The sequence below is a fragment of the Trachemys scripta genome, chromosome 16 (genome assembly GCF_013100865.1).
Source record: "Trachemys scripta elegans isolate TJP31775 chromosome 16, CAS_Tse_1.0, whole genome shotgun sequence".
Lineage (NCBI taxonomy): Eukaryota > Metazoa > Chordata > Testudines > Emydidae > Trachemys > Trachemys scripta.
The window spans coordinates 4,465,856-4,480,159 of record NC_048313.1 but is presented as its reverse complement, the minus strand read 5'-3'; the positions used below and the strand labels follow the sequence as shown (position 1 = coordinate 4,480,159).

At 41.7% G+C, this 14,304-nt stretch overlaps 1 protein-coding gene across 1 annotated transcript in view; it reads right to left on the bottom strand.

Moving 5' to 3' along the window:
- The window catches only part of WDR62 (WD repeat domain 62), a 36,894-nt gene extending 24,387 nt beyond the window's left edge, over positions 1-12,507 (bottom strand). Inside the window, exons 1-10 of the mRNA XM_034792960.1 lie at positions 12,417-12,507; positions 9,841-9,903; positions 9,403-9,460; positions 8,854-9,024; positions 7,231-7,365; positions 6,496-6,678; positions 6,044-6,204; positions 4,991-5,165; positions 3,279-3,416; positions 1,999-2,174 (exon numbers count right to left, since the gene is read on the bottom strand). Of these exons, the coding sequence (XP_034648851.1) occupies positions 1,999-2,174; positions 3,279-3,416; positions 4,991-5,165; positions 6,044-6,204; positions 6,496-6,678; positions 7,231-7,365; positions 8,854-9,024; positions 9,403-9,460; positions 9,841-9,903; positions 12,417-12,505 (1,349 nt within the window). The 5' untranslated portion in view covers positions 12,506-12,507. The remainder of the gene's footprint in view (positions 1-1,998; positions 2,175-3,278; positions 3,417-4,990; positions 5,166-6,043; positions 6,205-6,495; positions 6,679-7,230; positions 7,366-8,853; positions 9,025-9,402; positions 9,461-9,840; positions 9,904-12,416) is intronic.
- Between the last annotated feature and the right edge of the window lie 1,797 nt (positions 12,508-14,304).

Genomic DNA, 14,304 nt, shown 5'->3' with positions numbered 1-14,304 from the left:
AAACCAGTCCAGCAAAGCACTTCTTAATTATGTTTATTATGGTAGTGGCCTAAGGGCCAACCAAGAATGGGGCCCAGTTGTGCTAGGCACTGTACAAAACACAGAACAGCAGATGGCCCCTGGAGAGTTTACAGTCTTAATAGACAAGACAGACAGAGCGGGGAAAGGGATATAACACACATAAGCACATGCTTATCTTTAAGCACAGAGTAAACCCACTGAAGCCTCAAAAAATGATTTGAGGACTGGGAAAATGTCTTACAGTGAGAGATTTAAGGAGCTCGATCTGTTTAGTTTATCTAAAAGAAGACTGAGAGGTGACTTACAGTGTATAAGTACCTTCATGGGGGAGAAAAATACCTGGCACTAAAGGGCTCTTTAACCTAGCAGAGAAGGCAGAACAAGAAGTAGAAGTTGAAGTCAGACAAATTCCAATTAGAAAGACACAGATTTTTAAACACAGTGAGGGTGATTAACCATTGGTACAAACTCTCCCAAGGAAATGGTGGATTCTCCATCTCTTGGAGTCCTCAAATCAAGATTGGATGCCTCTCTGGAAGAGATGCTTTAGTCAACACACAAATTATTGGGCTCAGTACAGGCATAACTGGGTAAATTTTGTATGGCCTGTGTTATACAGGAGGCCTAGATGACCTAATAGTCCCTTTTGGCCTTAAAGTGGATGTATCAATGGGATTACATACATGCTCAAAGTTGAGCACATGCTTAAGTGCCTTGCTGGATCAGGGCAGAACCATACAGTCCTAGCTTATTACACACTGGCCAGTCAGATAATAATGATAATACAAAACCACTAACATTTAAGGAATAAGACTATTCTCATGATGAGTTTTGTAAATAGACACAGAAAAACCCCAATATGGAGAAATCACAACCAAAAGCAGGTATTAGCGAGGGGATGAGATGAAGTGGGACACTTCCTCCAAAGTCAGGATTGAAAGATACATTCTTTCATTGCATATATGAAGATAAGTTTAGCAGTAACAGGAATTCTTGGAGCATTGCATATGCATCTTGGGATGAGCATGTAACCCTGGATCTGCAAGTCACATGCTCTCTTACAGATTCAAACATTCAGACCAAGGTATAAAAGAAATCACTCCAGGTGCTTACCACACATCCAAAATCCAAGTGGAGCTGTTCAAAGCGTTTTGCCCTTTCGGCACTAGTAGCAATTTTGGCTTACAGGGAGCACAAGACATGGTACTTATGGGAACCGTTTTTGAATGCGCCATTCAAACCAGTCATACTGCAGTAGAAAATACCCTTTCCTTCTTAAGGAAAATGGAGCAATATCTATTTAGACTGTCCAGAAAAGTTAGTGCTGCTGATCTATTTAGGGATTTATATTGCTGCCCATCATGGTGGTATCCGACCATCTTCCACGTAAAATCAAAAGCAGCAGCAAAGTCCCTAGTGGGGTTCATGGAGTCTCTGGCACATCTCACCTTTTAGCGTCAAAACTCTGCTTGCGGTAGGGGGTTTTGGAGTAGAAAGGGGTGTCAATGTCAAGCATCACCTTTGTGGTAGCCAGGTTTGAGATCTGGACCAAATAACCATCCATGACTGAATGGAGTTGGAGGGTGTGTCTACACCCAAAATTAAGATGTAGGCTGGGAAGACATAGCTGTGCTAGCGTTAATCTAGCTAGTGCAGGTAACAATAGCGGTGAAGACACAATGGCGTGGACCCCAGGTGTGCTAGCGACCCAAATGTGCACCCAGGGCCCCCAGCAGGCTTGTACGCAAGCCTGCAATGCTGTGCCTTCACGGCTATTCTTACCTGCACTAGCTAGATTAAAGCTAGCACGGGTATCACTACCTGTGCCACAATTATACCTTAATTTGCAGCGTAGATGTATCCGGACAGGTACAGAACCTGTAGCTGTTTTGCATTTCCAGGATCATTTCTGTTAAAACGTGCAACATTCAGTGAAACAGAGTAGAGGCGACAGCTGATAGATATGATCATACTTGCCTCAAGTTGCCTCCTCTGTCACCTGAGGCTAAGTGCTGGCCATCAGGGCTAACCTGCATCACACGAACACCTGCTTTCACATCTAGATATCCTGCATTTTCATTTCTGTCAGGCACACTGGTTGAATCTTGCAAATGCTGATTATTATTGTCCATGTACACCACCTTCAGCAAGTTCTTTATATTGTGAGGGGGAAGAAAGAGCGAGTTAGGTATATACCATAACAACAAACGATAAAATGCTTGCTACCATCTCCGGTAGTAGAGTAATTTTGACTTCAATAGTATACTAGTACCTTAAGGATGGGATTTTCAAAAATGTTTGAATGCTTGCGGAGCACAACCCCCAGTGACTTTCAATGGGACCTGTGCACCTAAGTCACGCAAGTTTCTTTGAAATCCCACCTTAATGTTTATAATGCTGTCTGCCCCGAGAACTCAAATCATCCCTCGTTGTAATATGGGGCTTTCCATCAGCAGATCTCAATGTGCATTATAAAAGAGGGCAGTGTCCTTAGCCCCCTTTTACCGATGGGGAAACTGAGGCACAGAAGGGGATGTTCACCCAGTGGCAGAAACAGAACTCAAGTCTCCTGAGCTGAAGTTCAATGCTCTATCCTCTAGGCCACACTACCTCCAAAGCACTCTCAGATACTGACTGAGCCTCCCGGACACCCTTGCAAGGGTGGTAAGTATCCCCATTTCATAGATGGGAAAATGCGGTACAGAAAGGTGAACGCAGTTTACCAGTCTTGTTCTTTAGCCACTAAATCCTCATCTCTCGCTTTCAAAAAAGGCAAATCTGTACAGAATATTGTTGGCTTAGCTGAATTGATAAATGTGGATAGGAACTGCTCCTATAGGCAGGAATAAGATATCCAGGAACCCTGGGTTCTTCAGATCATTGTAAAACTTCTGAACATGTTTAAAATAAAAGCTAGATACCTAAAGGCTTTAAGTTGGAAGTAACTTGTTTTGAGTCAGACAAATGCATGTGAAAGAGAGAGATGACTGCTGAAGAGAGGTACTGAACCAGTACATCCCACCTCACCTCAATGTCTTTCCAGCCAGCACCAACCAATTTTTCAGCTGTGCTCTCTCCCAATACTCCAGCATAGGAGAGAGATTTTATCTCATTTCCACCACTAGAGCTTTCCCTCCCTGCAGTACACTTAAAGGCTCATCTGCCAGGCTTTAGACTGGGGTAAGCCACCGGTGAATTTGGCCCCATTATTCTAAAGCTGTGTGTGCCGGTCAACAAAAAGCCACCAGGGTGCTTACATTACTGTAAATGTTCTTCTGGAACATAAGTCTAGCGTCGCTTTCCACATTCCAGAATCGTATGGTGTTATCGGATGAACAGGTTAGAAAAGATCCTGGAGGTAACCGGGACCTGTGATCCTCAAACTCAGGGTAAACCTACATATTTCCACAACATAAAAGGGAGGTGGGGGGACAACGGAGAGAGGAAAGGTACAAATTAGTTTACATTCCAAAAACAGAGTGGGAGTCCAGGAGCTTAAGTAACAGCAGAAGTTTGTTCTATAAGACTCCTCTGCAATCCTCTGCTTAAAACTGGAGAGATTTTCTCCCCATCACATGGCTTTTTTAGTAGGTGAAACTGACTAATAAAAAAGGGAAACTGGAAACCTTTGTCCAAATGGGGTGGGGTTTTTTTGTTTGTTTATCTGAGTTAGGGGAGTTATATTTAAAACAATCAATAATGATAGAATCTCTTTATTTGTGCCTAAAGGTCCCCATCCCCATGGCGTTAGGCACACTAACATATAAGACAGTCTCCGCCCAGAACAGCTTTCACTCTAAGTATAAGATCACAACAGGTGGATACCACAGACCGGGAAGCACAATGGAACAGTGATACGGTTATAACAGTAATAGACAAGAGTCACTATGACCAGCTGTCTCACCATCCCTCACCACTGCCCTTTCAAAGAGCTCCCCCATCATCAGATTCCTTGTCATGGCCCCAGGGGGAAGATGACTGTGACGTTGTGCAGTCTATATGGTTTTATAAAAACCATAATAAGAAGTGAATATAATGTAACTGGAATATGCTTCATGCAAAAGGTCTCTTGTAAGGCATCATTACAAAGCTTATAATCTACTGAGTGTGATCATCCCATTTGTATAAATGTACCACTCTTGTATCTAAAACTAGAAATATAACTCTGAGGGCCTATTGTAATTATGCAAAGTGTGGGCCATTAATGATGGTTTGGAATCTTGATGACTCCCATTAACAAGGACCATTGTCTGCAGATGGCTGTGTTTACTTGATAGCCTTCCTGTATAGGTGTGTGCTGGCAAGTGGGCAATGAAGTCGTGCAGTGACATGTGATCATGTCACCTGAACTGGAATCCATCTGTAACCTGGTGCTTTTCCAGTGGGGGGGGGGGGGGGAAACCCAGAGGGACAAAGGGTTCCCACTTATGCAAAAGATATATCAAGGGATGGAAGAGAACAGAGGGGGAGAGGAGCCATCATGAAGAATCCTCTAGCTATCACCTGAGCTGGAACAAGAGNGGGGGGGGGGGGGTGGAAACCCAGAGGGACAAAGGGTTCCCACTTATGCAAAAGATATATCAAGGGATGGAAGAGAACAGAGGGGGAGAGGAGCCATCATGAAGAATCCTCTAGCTATCACCTGAGCTGGAACAAGAGCTGTACCAGGGGAAAGAATTGTGCCCATGCCTGGGAGGGGTCCAGTCTGAGAAAAAATTTACTGAAGCATCTCTGAGGGTGAGATTATCTGTATTCAGTTTGATTAGACATAGGAGGTTGACAGTATGGTCTGACTAGAGGGAAACCTTTATTATTAACCAGTTACTAGTCTGATATGGAAATAATAGGAGGATAGTAAAAATCATCTTTTTTAAGTGGGTGAAGCTAGTAAAGAAGCTTAAGTCATTTTTATTCCCCACCACCACCTTCAGAAGCTCTGTTTAATGCTAGCACATGAACTACATCTTACCTCAACATTCCATACAAAGGAACTGTGGAAGAGGTCTGACCACACTTTGCTAACTTTGTTTGTGTCTTTAACATCCCAGATGTATATACTGTGGTCTTTATACACACAAGAGAGCCAACGATTGCATGGGTCAAAGGCTAAGGCAATGGTGTCTGGGTAGACGGAATCTGGTCGTCTTAAGAGACAGAGAAAGAGGAATTATTCTTTTTAGCTGAATTTAAAAAACAAAAAATGCAAGCTAAAGTTTGATATATATACACAACAATTTCGGTTTTAAATTCACTAATCTTCCAGCCTACCGAACATCTTAAAACCACAGCTACATTTTCTGAGCATGTACTTAGTCTCACAAATGTCCATGCTAGATGCACTTCCAGATCATTATTCTTGGGTTTTTACCCTCTGCCATCCAGAATTTCATATCTGTGAAAAATCTCTATGTCCTGGGTACAGCCCAACAGACTGTTCTGATGATGCACAGCTCCGAAAAGCCATCTAGCTATTTGGAAAACATTCACGCCAGTTAGTTACACTGAAAGAAAAATCAAATTAATGATACCTACCTCATCCGTAAAGTGCTTTGAGATCTGTCGATGAAAAGCCTGATACAAGAGCTAAGTATTTTATTAAAGCAGGCAAAGAGGCTGTCAAGTCTGATTTGTCTTAAAACCTTACATTGTTATATGCAAAGTATCAGGTTTTAGTTTCTTCAAGCTCTTTCAGAAACTCATTTTAATGTTAACAACACTGGATTAGAGACTCTGAAAGATGACTGACTTCAAGTCAATTTAATCTTAGATATCCATTTTCTTCTCTTCTTAAATGTAAGACTGAAACACACAAACTTTCAGGATCGAATTTTCAGAAATGCTCAGCTCACATTAATGAGGGGCACTGGCCACTTCTGAAAATCTGGCCTTTGCTATTTAGCCACCATCTTTAGAAGCTGTACGGAGTATTTAAGTTGTACAAAGAGAAGGCACTTTTTCCTTCAAGCCAAGTCAAACATAATACACACAGTGAAGCACTATATTTCATGTCAAAACTTTGTACCTTGGTTCAAGCTCTTTGGCTACATCAACGCCCAAGTAGTGAGGTTTCGGTAGATCAGTGAGATAATGCATGTTGTGGGAATGAAAGATCCTCACAGTTCCATTTGCACAGCCACAAAAAATAAACTCTTCACTAACACAGATGCAATTTGCTAGCGATACCTGAAGGAAGAATTTCACATGCATAAAGTTACCTTTTTTATATAACAGAGAACAACTAGGAGTCCATGGGTGGTTTTTTACCCACGAAAGCTTATGCCCAAATAAATCTTAGTCTTTAAGGTGCCACCGGACTCCTTGTTGTTTTTGTGGCTACAGACTAACACAGCTACCCCTGATATTATAACAGAGAACGTATTTCTATAAAACAATTACAGTAAGATATAAGGGAAGCATAGGTATCCGAAACTAAATGGAATTATTTTACAATAATTAGGCAACAAGGCATTTTACCTTCAGATCAATCCATTTTTCCAGCATTCGCTTCTCGTTAAATTGACAGAGAAGTCCAGAATAAGAAACACAGAAAGTGTTGCCCAACAATTTCCCTTGCCCGCATGCTACACCACAAAAGATGTTATTGTGAAGTTCTCCCAGAAGTCCAGAGCGACCAACCAACGGCACAGTCTCTTTAATCTGCAACGAACACATTAGTTTGCATTATAAATACGAATACATTTGTCCTTCTGATACTTTTCACCGAGGATCTAAAGAAAGCCTCAAAATATCCCTAGGAGATAAGTAAGTTTTTCCTTTTTAAAAAATGGGAAACAAGGTTGTCAAACATATTGATTCATGTTTTCTGGAATCCGGCAAGTATGCAATAGCTCTGTCAAAGAACTGACACATCCTGCAAATGCGTTTTAAACGTTAATTTAGCAATTTCTTGCCCCTTCATCCCTGTGCTCTATTGTGAATGTGATTTTTGAAGACTACTTCCAGAAAGCTAGATTCAAAACCCACCTAGAGCTGCCTGGCCATAAGTCATTGTCACCTGCCCTGCTTCAGGAGAGAGATTGAGTGTAGGGCATGAAAAGCCTTACTGCTCTTTGGCGCCACTCACCTAAACGAATATCCCTGACTGCTGCAGGGACAGACACCTAGTCAACTGTCTGAATATCCTGAGCACCTTTTTTTAAACTCGTGTACTCCCGCATCCAACTGGTACAGCACATGAGAAAGGTTTACCTTAACTTCCCTCGATGCGTCCAAGAACCAGAATTTAACATGGCGGTGGCCAACAGTAACAAAGTAGCTGTCCTCAGAGAAGGATACTGCAATAACTTTACAGGACACTTTGTTTGATGCTACCAGGGTATCCTTCTGTAAAGAGACAAAAAATGAACACCCAATAATTTGTACATGAGAGATACGCGGCACAAGAGACATGGAAGTTACGACTGAAATCCTGATTCCACTACAAGGCCAATTTTGACACAATCCCACTTCATCCTCATCACTTAACAATTCATATGAATATTGACATGAAGTACAATTTTGCAAACAATTCATCTGCCAGAAAAGATGGTTTTTCTGACAATTTGGACAAGGTTTGTTGGTGAAACGGTGATTCTCCTGAGTGCGAGATGCAGGAATGCTGGACGCTCACTAGAAATGGAGGGGAGGAACAGGGGGGCACCAGTGCCTGAACCATGGCCCCACCCCAACCGTTCCCCGAGGCCCCACCAACACCTCTCCTCCCCCTCCCCCCAAGACCTCCACCTCTTCCCCCAAGACCTTGCCCCTCACTTGCTCCTCTCCACCCCCTCTTCCTCCCATCGCTCACCCTTAAGGTGAGAAGTGATGGGGCCACTGACCCCCGCCCTGTCCAGCCCTCCTGGTGGGATAGGGAGGAGGAAAAGGTTTTGAAAAAAATCTAATGCTTCCTCCACTCTCCACCCCGGTCTCCTAATAACTCTAAGGCAGCTTGACCTAGAAGCTTCATGTGTATACCGCTGAGCTGACTCAATCAAGCAGGACTGCCTTCACTGGACTTCTCTTTTTGGGAGCAAACATACTGCAAAAGGTGAATAAATCCTTTAGGATATACATGTGCTCTGCAGGCATTATAATGTATTACCTTCCAAGCTCTGCACGGATGATATGTGATCTACACCTGCTCAAGATGACAGGCCCTAGGTACTTTCATATTACAATGCGTGTGACAAATAATACAGTGGGGAGGCAGGAAGGAGAGAAGACAGTGAAATCAAATAGTGTTCATCTGGGAGCAGGAGGCAGGATAGACAAGCAAGTGAAGAGGAGAGATCAGATAATGTTCATAGATTATAAGGCTAGGAGGGACTATTGTGATTATCTAGTCTGATCTTCTGTATAACATGGGCCATGGAATTTCCTTGAGTTAATTCCTGTTTGAATGAGAGCATCTTTTTTTTTTTTTTTGTAAAAGATCCATTCTTGATTTAAAAATTTCCAGTGATGGAGAATCCACTACAATCCTTGGTGAGTTGTCCCAATGGTTAATTACCTTCCCTGTTAAAAAACGTGTGCCTTATTCATCAGGAAAAGGGAGGCAGGATAGTCTCAACAAAGTCCTCCGCTCTGAAACTTGCCCTTGCTCCAGGAATGCTCAAGTTTGCTATGTGCCTACAAGATTATCAAAGTCCAGCTGTTTTCCCCCAAGTGAGTTCATTTTCTTGGTTGAATGAGAGAGAGGTTATTTTGATTGCATTTGATTATCATATAAGCTAACAGATATATTATATTTTATTATAAAGGCATCAGTAAATTCTTTGCTTTTCAGTGAGAAATGACAGAGGCTATTTGTCTCTGACATCTGTAGTGCCTTACCTTCCAGTCCCATACATTGACAATCATGTCATGTTGATAGCCCACTGACACAATATACTTCATGTTGGGCGAAAAAGCCACACAAGCCACTCCATGTTTATGGCCATGCAGTTCAGATACTTGCATCTTCTCCTCGACGTCCCACACTCGTACAGCTGGTCTGTGCCCGTTCTGCAAGAGTCATTTGAATATGTGCTGCCATTTGAATTGTACACACAAGAAATAGGAATTGCCATCCCAGATCAGAACAATGGTCCATCTAGTCTAGTATCCTAGTGCGGACAACTCACAGTTCAGCCACGTTAGTCTGTAGTTTAAATGCTCATCTTTACAGTTTAAATTCCAGATTAGTACCACCTGATCAACTGGCCAGAATTCAACCAATGTATGGAGGCCGGAAAGCTAGCATCAAAACAGAGGGCACTAACTGGGCATTCCTTCTAGTCTTACTATGGCAGGTTTTCCAGGCATACAAGCATTTGCATTGGTAGAGAAATCAGAAATTCCATTCCAAGTGTACACACTAGAATACACTTCAGCAGAACTCACCTCACCAGTAACAATAAATTTTCCATCAGGTGAGAAAGACAGAGCACTCAGCGTTTTCCTGAAAGAAAGATATAGCTTTCGTTTTCCCTCAGAGAAAGTTCAGACAGTGCTCACTGCAATAAACACTATGATAAGGAAAAAACCATTCTGACGTTACCCACCATAGTGTTATTCAAACACACAGTCTATGATAGCTTATCTACTTAGACTGTCAGCTCTTTGGGGGCAGAGACTGTCTTTTTGTAATGTGTTTGTAAAGCAACTGGCACAGTGGGGTCCTGGTCCGTAAGGAGGCAGATAGCAGCCATGCACAGTATAGTATCAGTTACACTTTGCTCAGCTGAGAGTCACATTCCTTTCTCAGCAACCCAAATCCCAAAAAGCAAGTTTGGAATAAACACTATCGAGGTGGTGAGTAAATGTAAGAATTGACAATACCTGGAAGTATTAAAGATGTGTCTTTGTTTATTCTTTTGGGGATTTAAAATTACAACCACGCACCTGAAAAAGAAAGAACAAGACATTTACATTAATAAGTGTTTCACCTGGTTTGTGGAGCGCTGGGGTGTTCAGAGGAGGATGGCAATCTTCAGAGTTTGGAAGACTTCCCAGAAAAGGGAAAGCGTTGCAGAGAAAAGCACATCCTATTTTTTTAAATAAAACAACAGCAACCCTAGCTCGGCATCAGTCAAGCCCCAAGTGCTTGACAAAGGGGGTCAGTATCATTATCCCCATTTTGCAAATGGGAAACTGAGGCACAAAGTTGTGACACGACTTGCCCAAGGTCACCCAGCAGGCCAGTTGTAGAGCCAGGAATAGGACCAAGGTTTCCAGAGTCCAGTCCAGTGTTCTATCTACTAGGCCAACTTTAATATGTTTATGTTATGTTATATTTTTAGAAGGCTTTTGTTCTAACACTAACCCGGAGATTACTACAATAACTGAAAGTGTTACCTGAAACCCCTGTTCCCATCGTTCAGCAATTAGCACTTACCCTTAAAGCATGACTGAATCTGGTTTCAGTCTCTGACAATGGATACCGATGGTGATAGTGTCACTTTTGACTAATATTTTAAGTTAAACAGACCATTTAAAGTATAATTTAAAATTTAGGGTTTGTTAAAACAAGCTTTTACAAGGCTAATAGTTTTTTTTCCATTTGTTTTGGGGTGTTTTTTTGTTTGGTTGGTTTTTGTTTTTAAATAATACCAGTGTAAATATGGGATTAAAAAAAAAAGAGAGAGAGACAATCCTGCAGTGTTTGTATGTCAAATGCCACAGCATCAGGCCAGAAAATGAATCTGACCAGTAGTTGGCTCTTAACAAGCCAAGAGAAATGCAAAACAGTTAACATTCAGAAAAGTTTTCAATGTTAAGAATTCTTTCAGTTGTAATAATTCAAATCATTCAAATTGTTCTGTGTTCGTACTGCACCTAGCACCAGGCCGCCCTGGGCCATGATTGGGGCAGCTAAGTGCTACAGCAATACAAAGAAATAATAATTTGTGAAATAGGTAAGAATGTTTCTTAAAAATAATTCTCAACATGATTGACTCTTTCCCTCTATTTCAGTTGAGCACCATAAAGGAAACAAAATATTTAAAAGTTTGTGTTAAAAAATACAAATGTATTTTGTTCTTTTGAATAATTAATCCTGCAAACATTTTTTAAATTGGCTGTAATGTATCTATTCTGTAACTGAGCAAGCTAATTTTGACCTGTGCTGTTATAACTTTCAGTGGGTTAGCTACTGATTAATCAGGTCCCTTGATTTGCTGTTATATGCTCACAGCACACACACACAGAAGTTAGATTAAAAACAAACACTCTTGCTGGAAGGTTGCAAAGTAATACGACTTTGTTTCTTAGAAATCAGAACGATGACACAAGATTCAAAAACAGAGAGAGAGAGAAAACAGGCTGCTCCCTAGGGCAGCAAGATATATAAGCTGGCTCTTTTCAGAATGATTTGGATTGCATGCTTTGCTACAGACCCACCCCCCCAGTCTGCAAGCAGGGCCAAGAAACCACCCCGCATTCTAAACATGAAAGCTTGCAATCCCAATATAGTCCTCCATACCCCACACCTAACACATTTTATAAATAGCAAGCCAGGCCAACTGGTAACTCTCATACCACGCACTGTCATACTGGGATCAGAGGTCAAGACTCTTTCTTGGTCACTTTCTTGACTCTCAACATCAGAGACTGAGTCTGGAAGAAGGGGTTCCGGAACAATTTTTATAGTGGGGGGTGCTGAAAGCCATTGAACCAAACTATAATTCCTGTATATGATGGAAACCATGTTCAGCCAAGGAGTGCGGCAGCACCCCCAGCACCCTAAATTCCAGCATCTTTGCCTGGAAGTGGTGGAGTCAATACAGAGGGAAGAAAAAGTATAGCTTAAACTCCTCCATTACCATGAAACTCACAAGTCTAATCCAGCAGTGATATCAGACCTCTGGATGCCCATGAATGAGAAGGTGAACTTAAAGCACTCGAATATACCTCTTTAGCCAGATCTAGAAGATGTGATAGTTGTTAAGAGCTTTACATTTCCAGCCCTTGGCTGCTTGAGGAACCCTGTGAGATAAGGTTTAGAGAAGCCCCACAAGGGGGAAAAAAAAAACTACTAAGGGCTCACAGCCCTATGAAATGCTGAGTGTCTTTATCTCCTACTGAAGTCAGTTGGAATTTTGATGCTCAAGCATGCCTCTAGCTACTCTGAATATTCTTACAGTGGTAGCTGATTCTGTCATGGGATGGGATCCAACCTTTACTCCCGCAAACTGTCCCATTAGCCTCTGCTTACGTAAAGCCTACCTGAGTGACAAAGGACTGCAAGATGGAGCCCCAAAGGAACAGTGAAATAACATTACTGCATACACACAGTTGGCAAAACAACCAGGGCCCAAGTCCATTTTTTTCTCTGTAAGTTGCAGCGGTTTCTAGAATCATGCAGGTAGACACACAACATAAACTTACACTTTTCCACATTTATATAGTACACTTACCCTGTAGGATATGCTATCTGCCCGGTGTTTGGGTCACAAGCTAAACCACTACTGGTTTGGGTAGTTATTCCCAATACTTTCTCAAGCATAACCTGCCCAAAAAAAAAGGGAAAAAATATTGAAGTCTAGTACAGTCAGAACTATGTAAGAGCTTATAAACAACTCCCAATTATTAGATTCTTGAAGCAGTTGTTCCAGCGACCTGGAAGGCATGGTTTCCTGCATCAGGGTAAGAGGGAACCAATAAAAATTCAAGCAAACAATCACGCACAATATACAAGCTTAACACTGAACTTTATTTAAAAATGGAAACATTGCTTAACAGCCCAAATCATTAGAGACTATATGTTCAGGCTTTAAAACAGTGGCTGGAAATAATTTTTTCCCCCTATACTTCCAAAACCAGAGATCAAAGTAAGTATCTTTGACTATGTTTATACTAGTCTATGCTGACATAATCCCCAGCACAGATGAAGCCTACACTGACAGAAGGACTTCTTCTTCCTGTGCAGGAGCACCGCCTTCCCAATGGACACTGTACTCTTCAAATCGGCGTGGCTGTGTCTACACTGGGAGGTTTGACAGCACAGCTGTGTCAGTCACAAGAGTGGGGTTTTTTTTCCACACTCCTGATCAATCTAGCTATGACAATATAAGTTAAGTGTCTGTAGGTACTTATCAAGCCCCCCATTACCATAGTATCTGAACACCTCTCTATCTTTAAAGCATTTACCCTCAACACCCCTGTGAGGCAGCTTTATATCCCCATTTTATAGCGGGGGAACTGAGACACAGAGGCCAAGATCCTCAAAAGTATTTAAGTGCCTAACTGCTATTGAGAACCTTTGAGGAGCTAAGCCACAGAGTCTAAGGCCTGGTCTACACTTCAAAAATCAGATTGACCATCACGAAGTGCCGTGAAAATATCTCCTGCCCTGATAGCCAAAGTTAGGTCAACCTAACCGCTAGCGTAGATACAGCTAGCTCAACGGAAGAACTCTTCCATCAACCTAGTCACTATCTCTCGGAAAAGTAGATTAATTAAATTGACAGAAAAACCCCTTCTATCGATGCAGGAAGTGTTTACACCCCGGTGCTACAGCAGCAGCACCATAACCGTGCCGCTGTAGTATAGAAATGGCTTAAGTAACTTGCCCAAGGTCACACAGGAAATCCGTGGCACAGCAGGGAGACCATAGGAATAGAGCTCCCCGCAAAGGCTTAGGCGTCAGTGATAAAAACGGTTTGAAGAGGAAATAGAATTGTGAATGCAGGTCTCACTAGCTTAAATGTTTTATTCAAAGATTCCAATCAGTTAGTTTTGAAGGGATGCTTTCAGAACTTGTTAAAAAAAATAGACTTTGTAGAAATCAGATTTCATTATTTTCAAAATATTGCAGTAGATTTTTTTTTTTTTAAAAATGAACAGTTCCTGTTGCGTTTCTAACCCATATGCTGCTGCACTGGGACATGAGACCCTAAATGAGATATAAACAGGAAAAGCAGACCAATCAGAAACCATTACTTCACTGTAAAAATATATGATTACATCAAGACAACTAACTCACTGAAAAATTCTAGTGGAAACAAGACTGTGGTTTTACTTCAGTGTAGCAAATTGAGGTCAACCACAGCTGGAGGGAATAGCTTGGTCTTCACTATTAAAGGTACAGGTTTTTTAACCTCGAGGTAACTAACACATGAGCTATCCCAAGGCAAAAGCATAGTGAAGATAAGAACAGGAGTACTTGTGGCACCTTAGAGACTAACAAATTTATTAGAGCATAAGCTTTCGTGGACTACAGCCCACTTCTTCGGATGCTGTAGTCCACGAAAGCTTATGCTCTAATAAATTTGTTAGTCTCTAAGGTGCCACAAGTACTCCTGT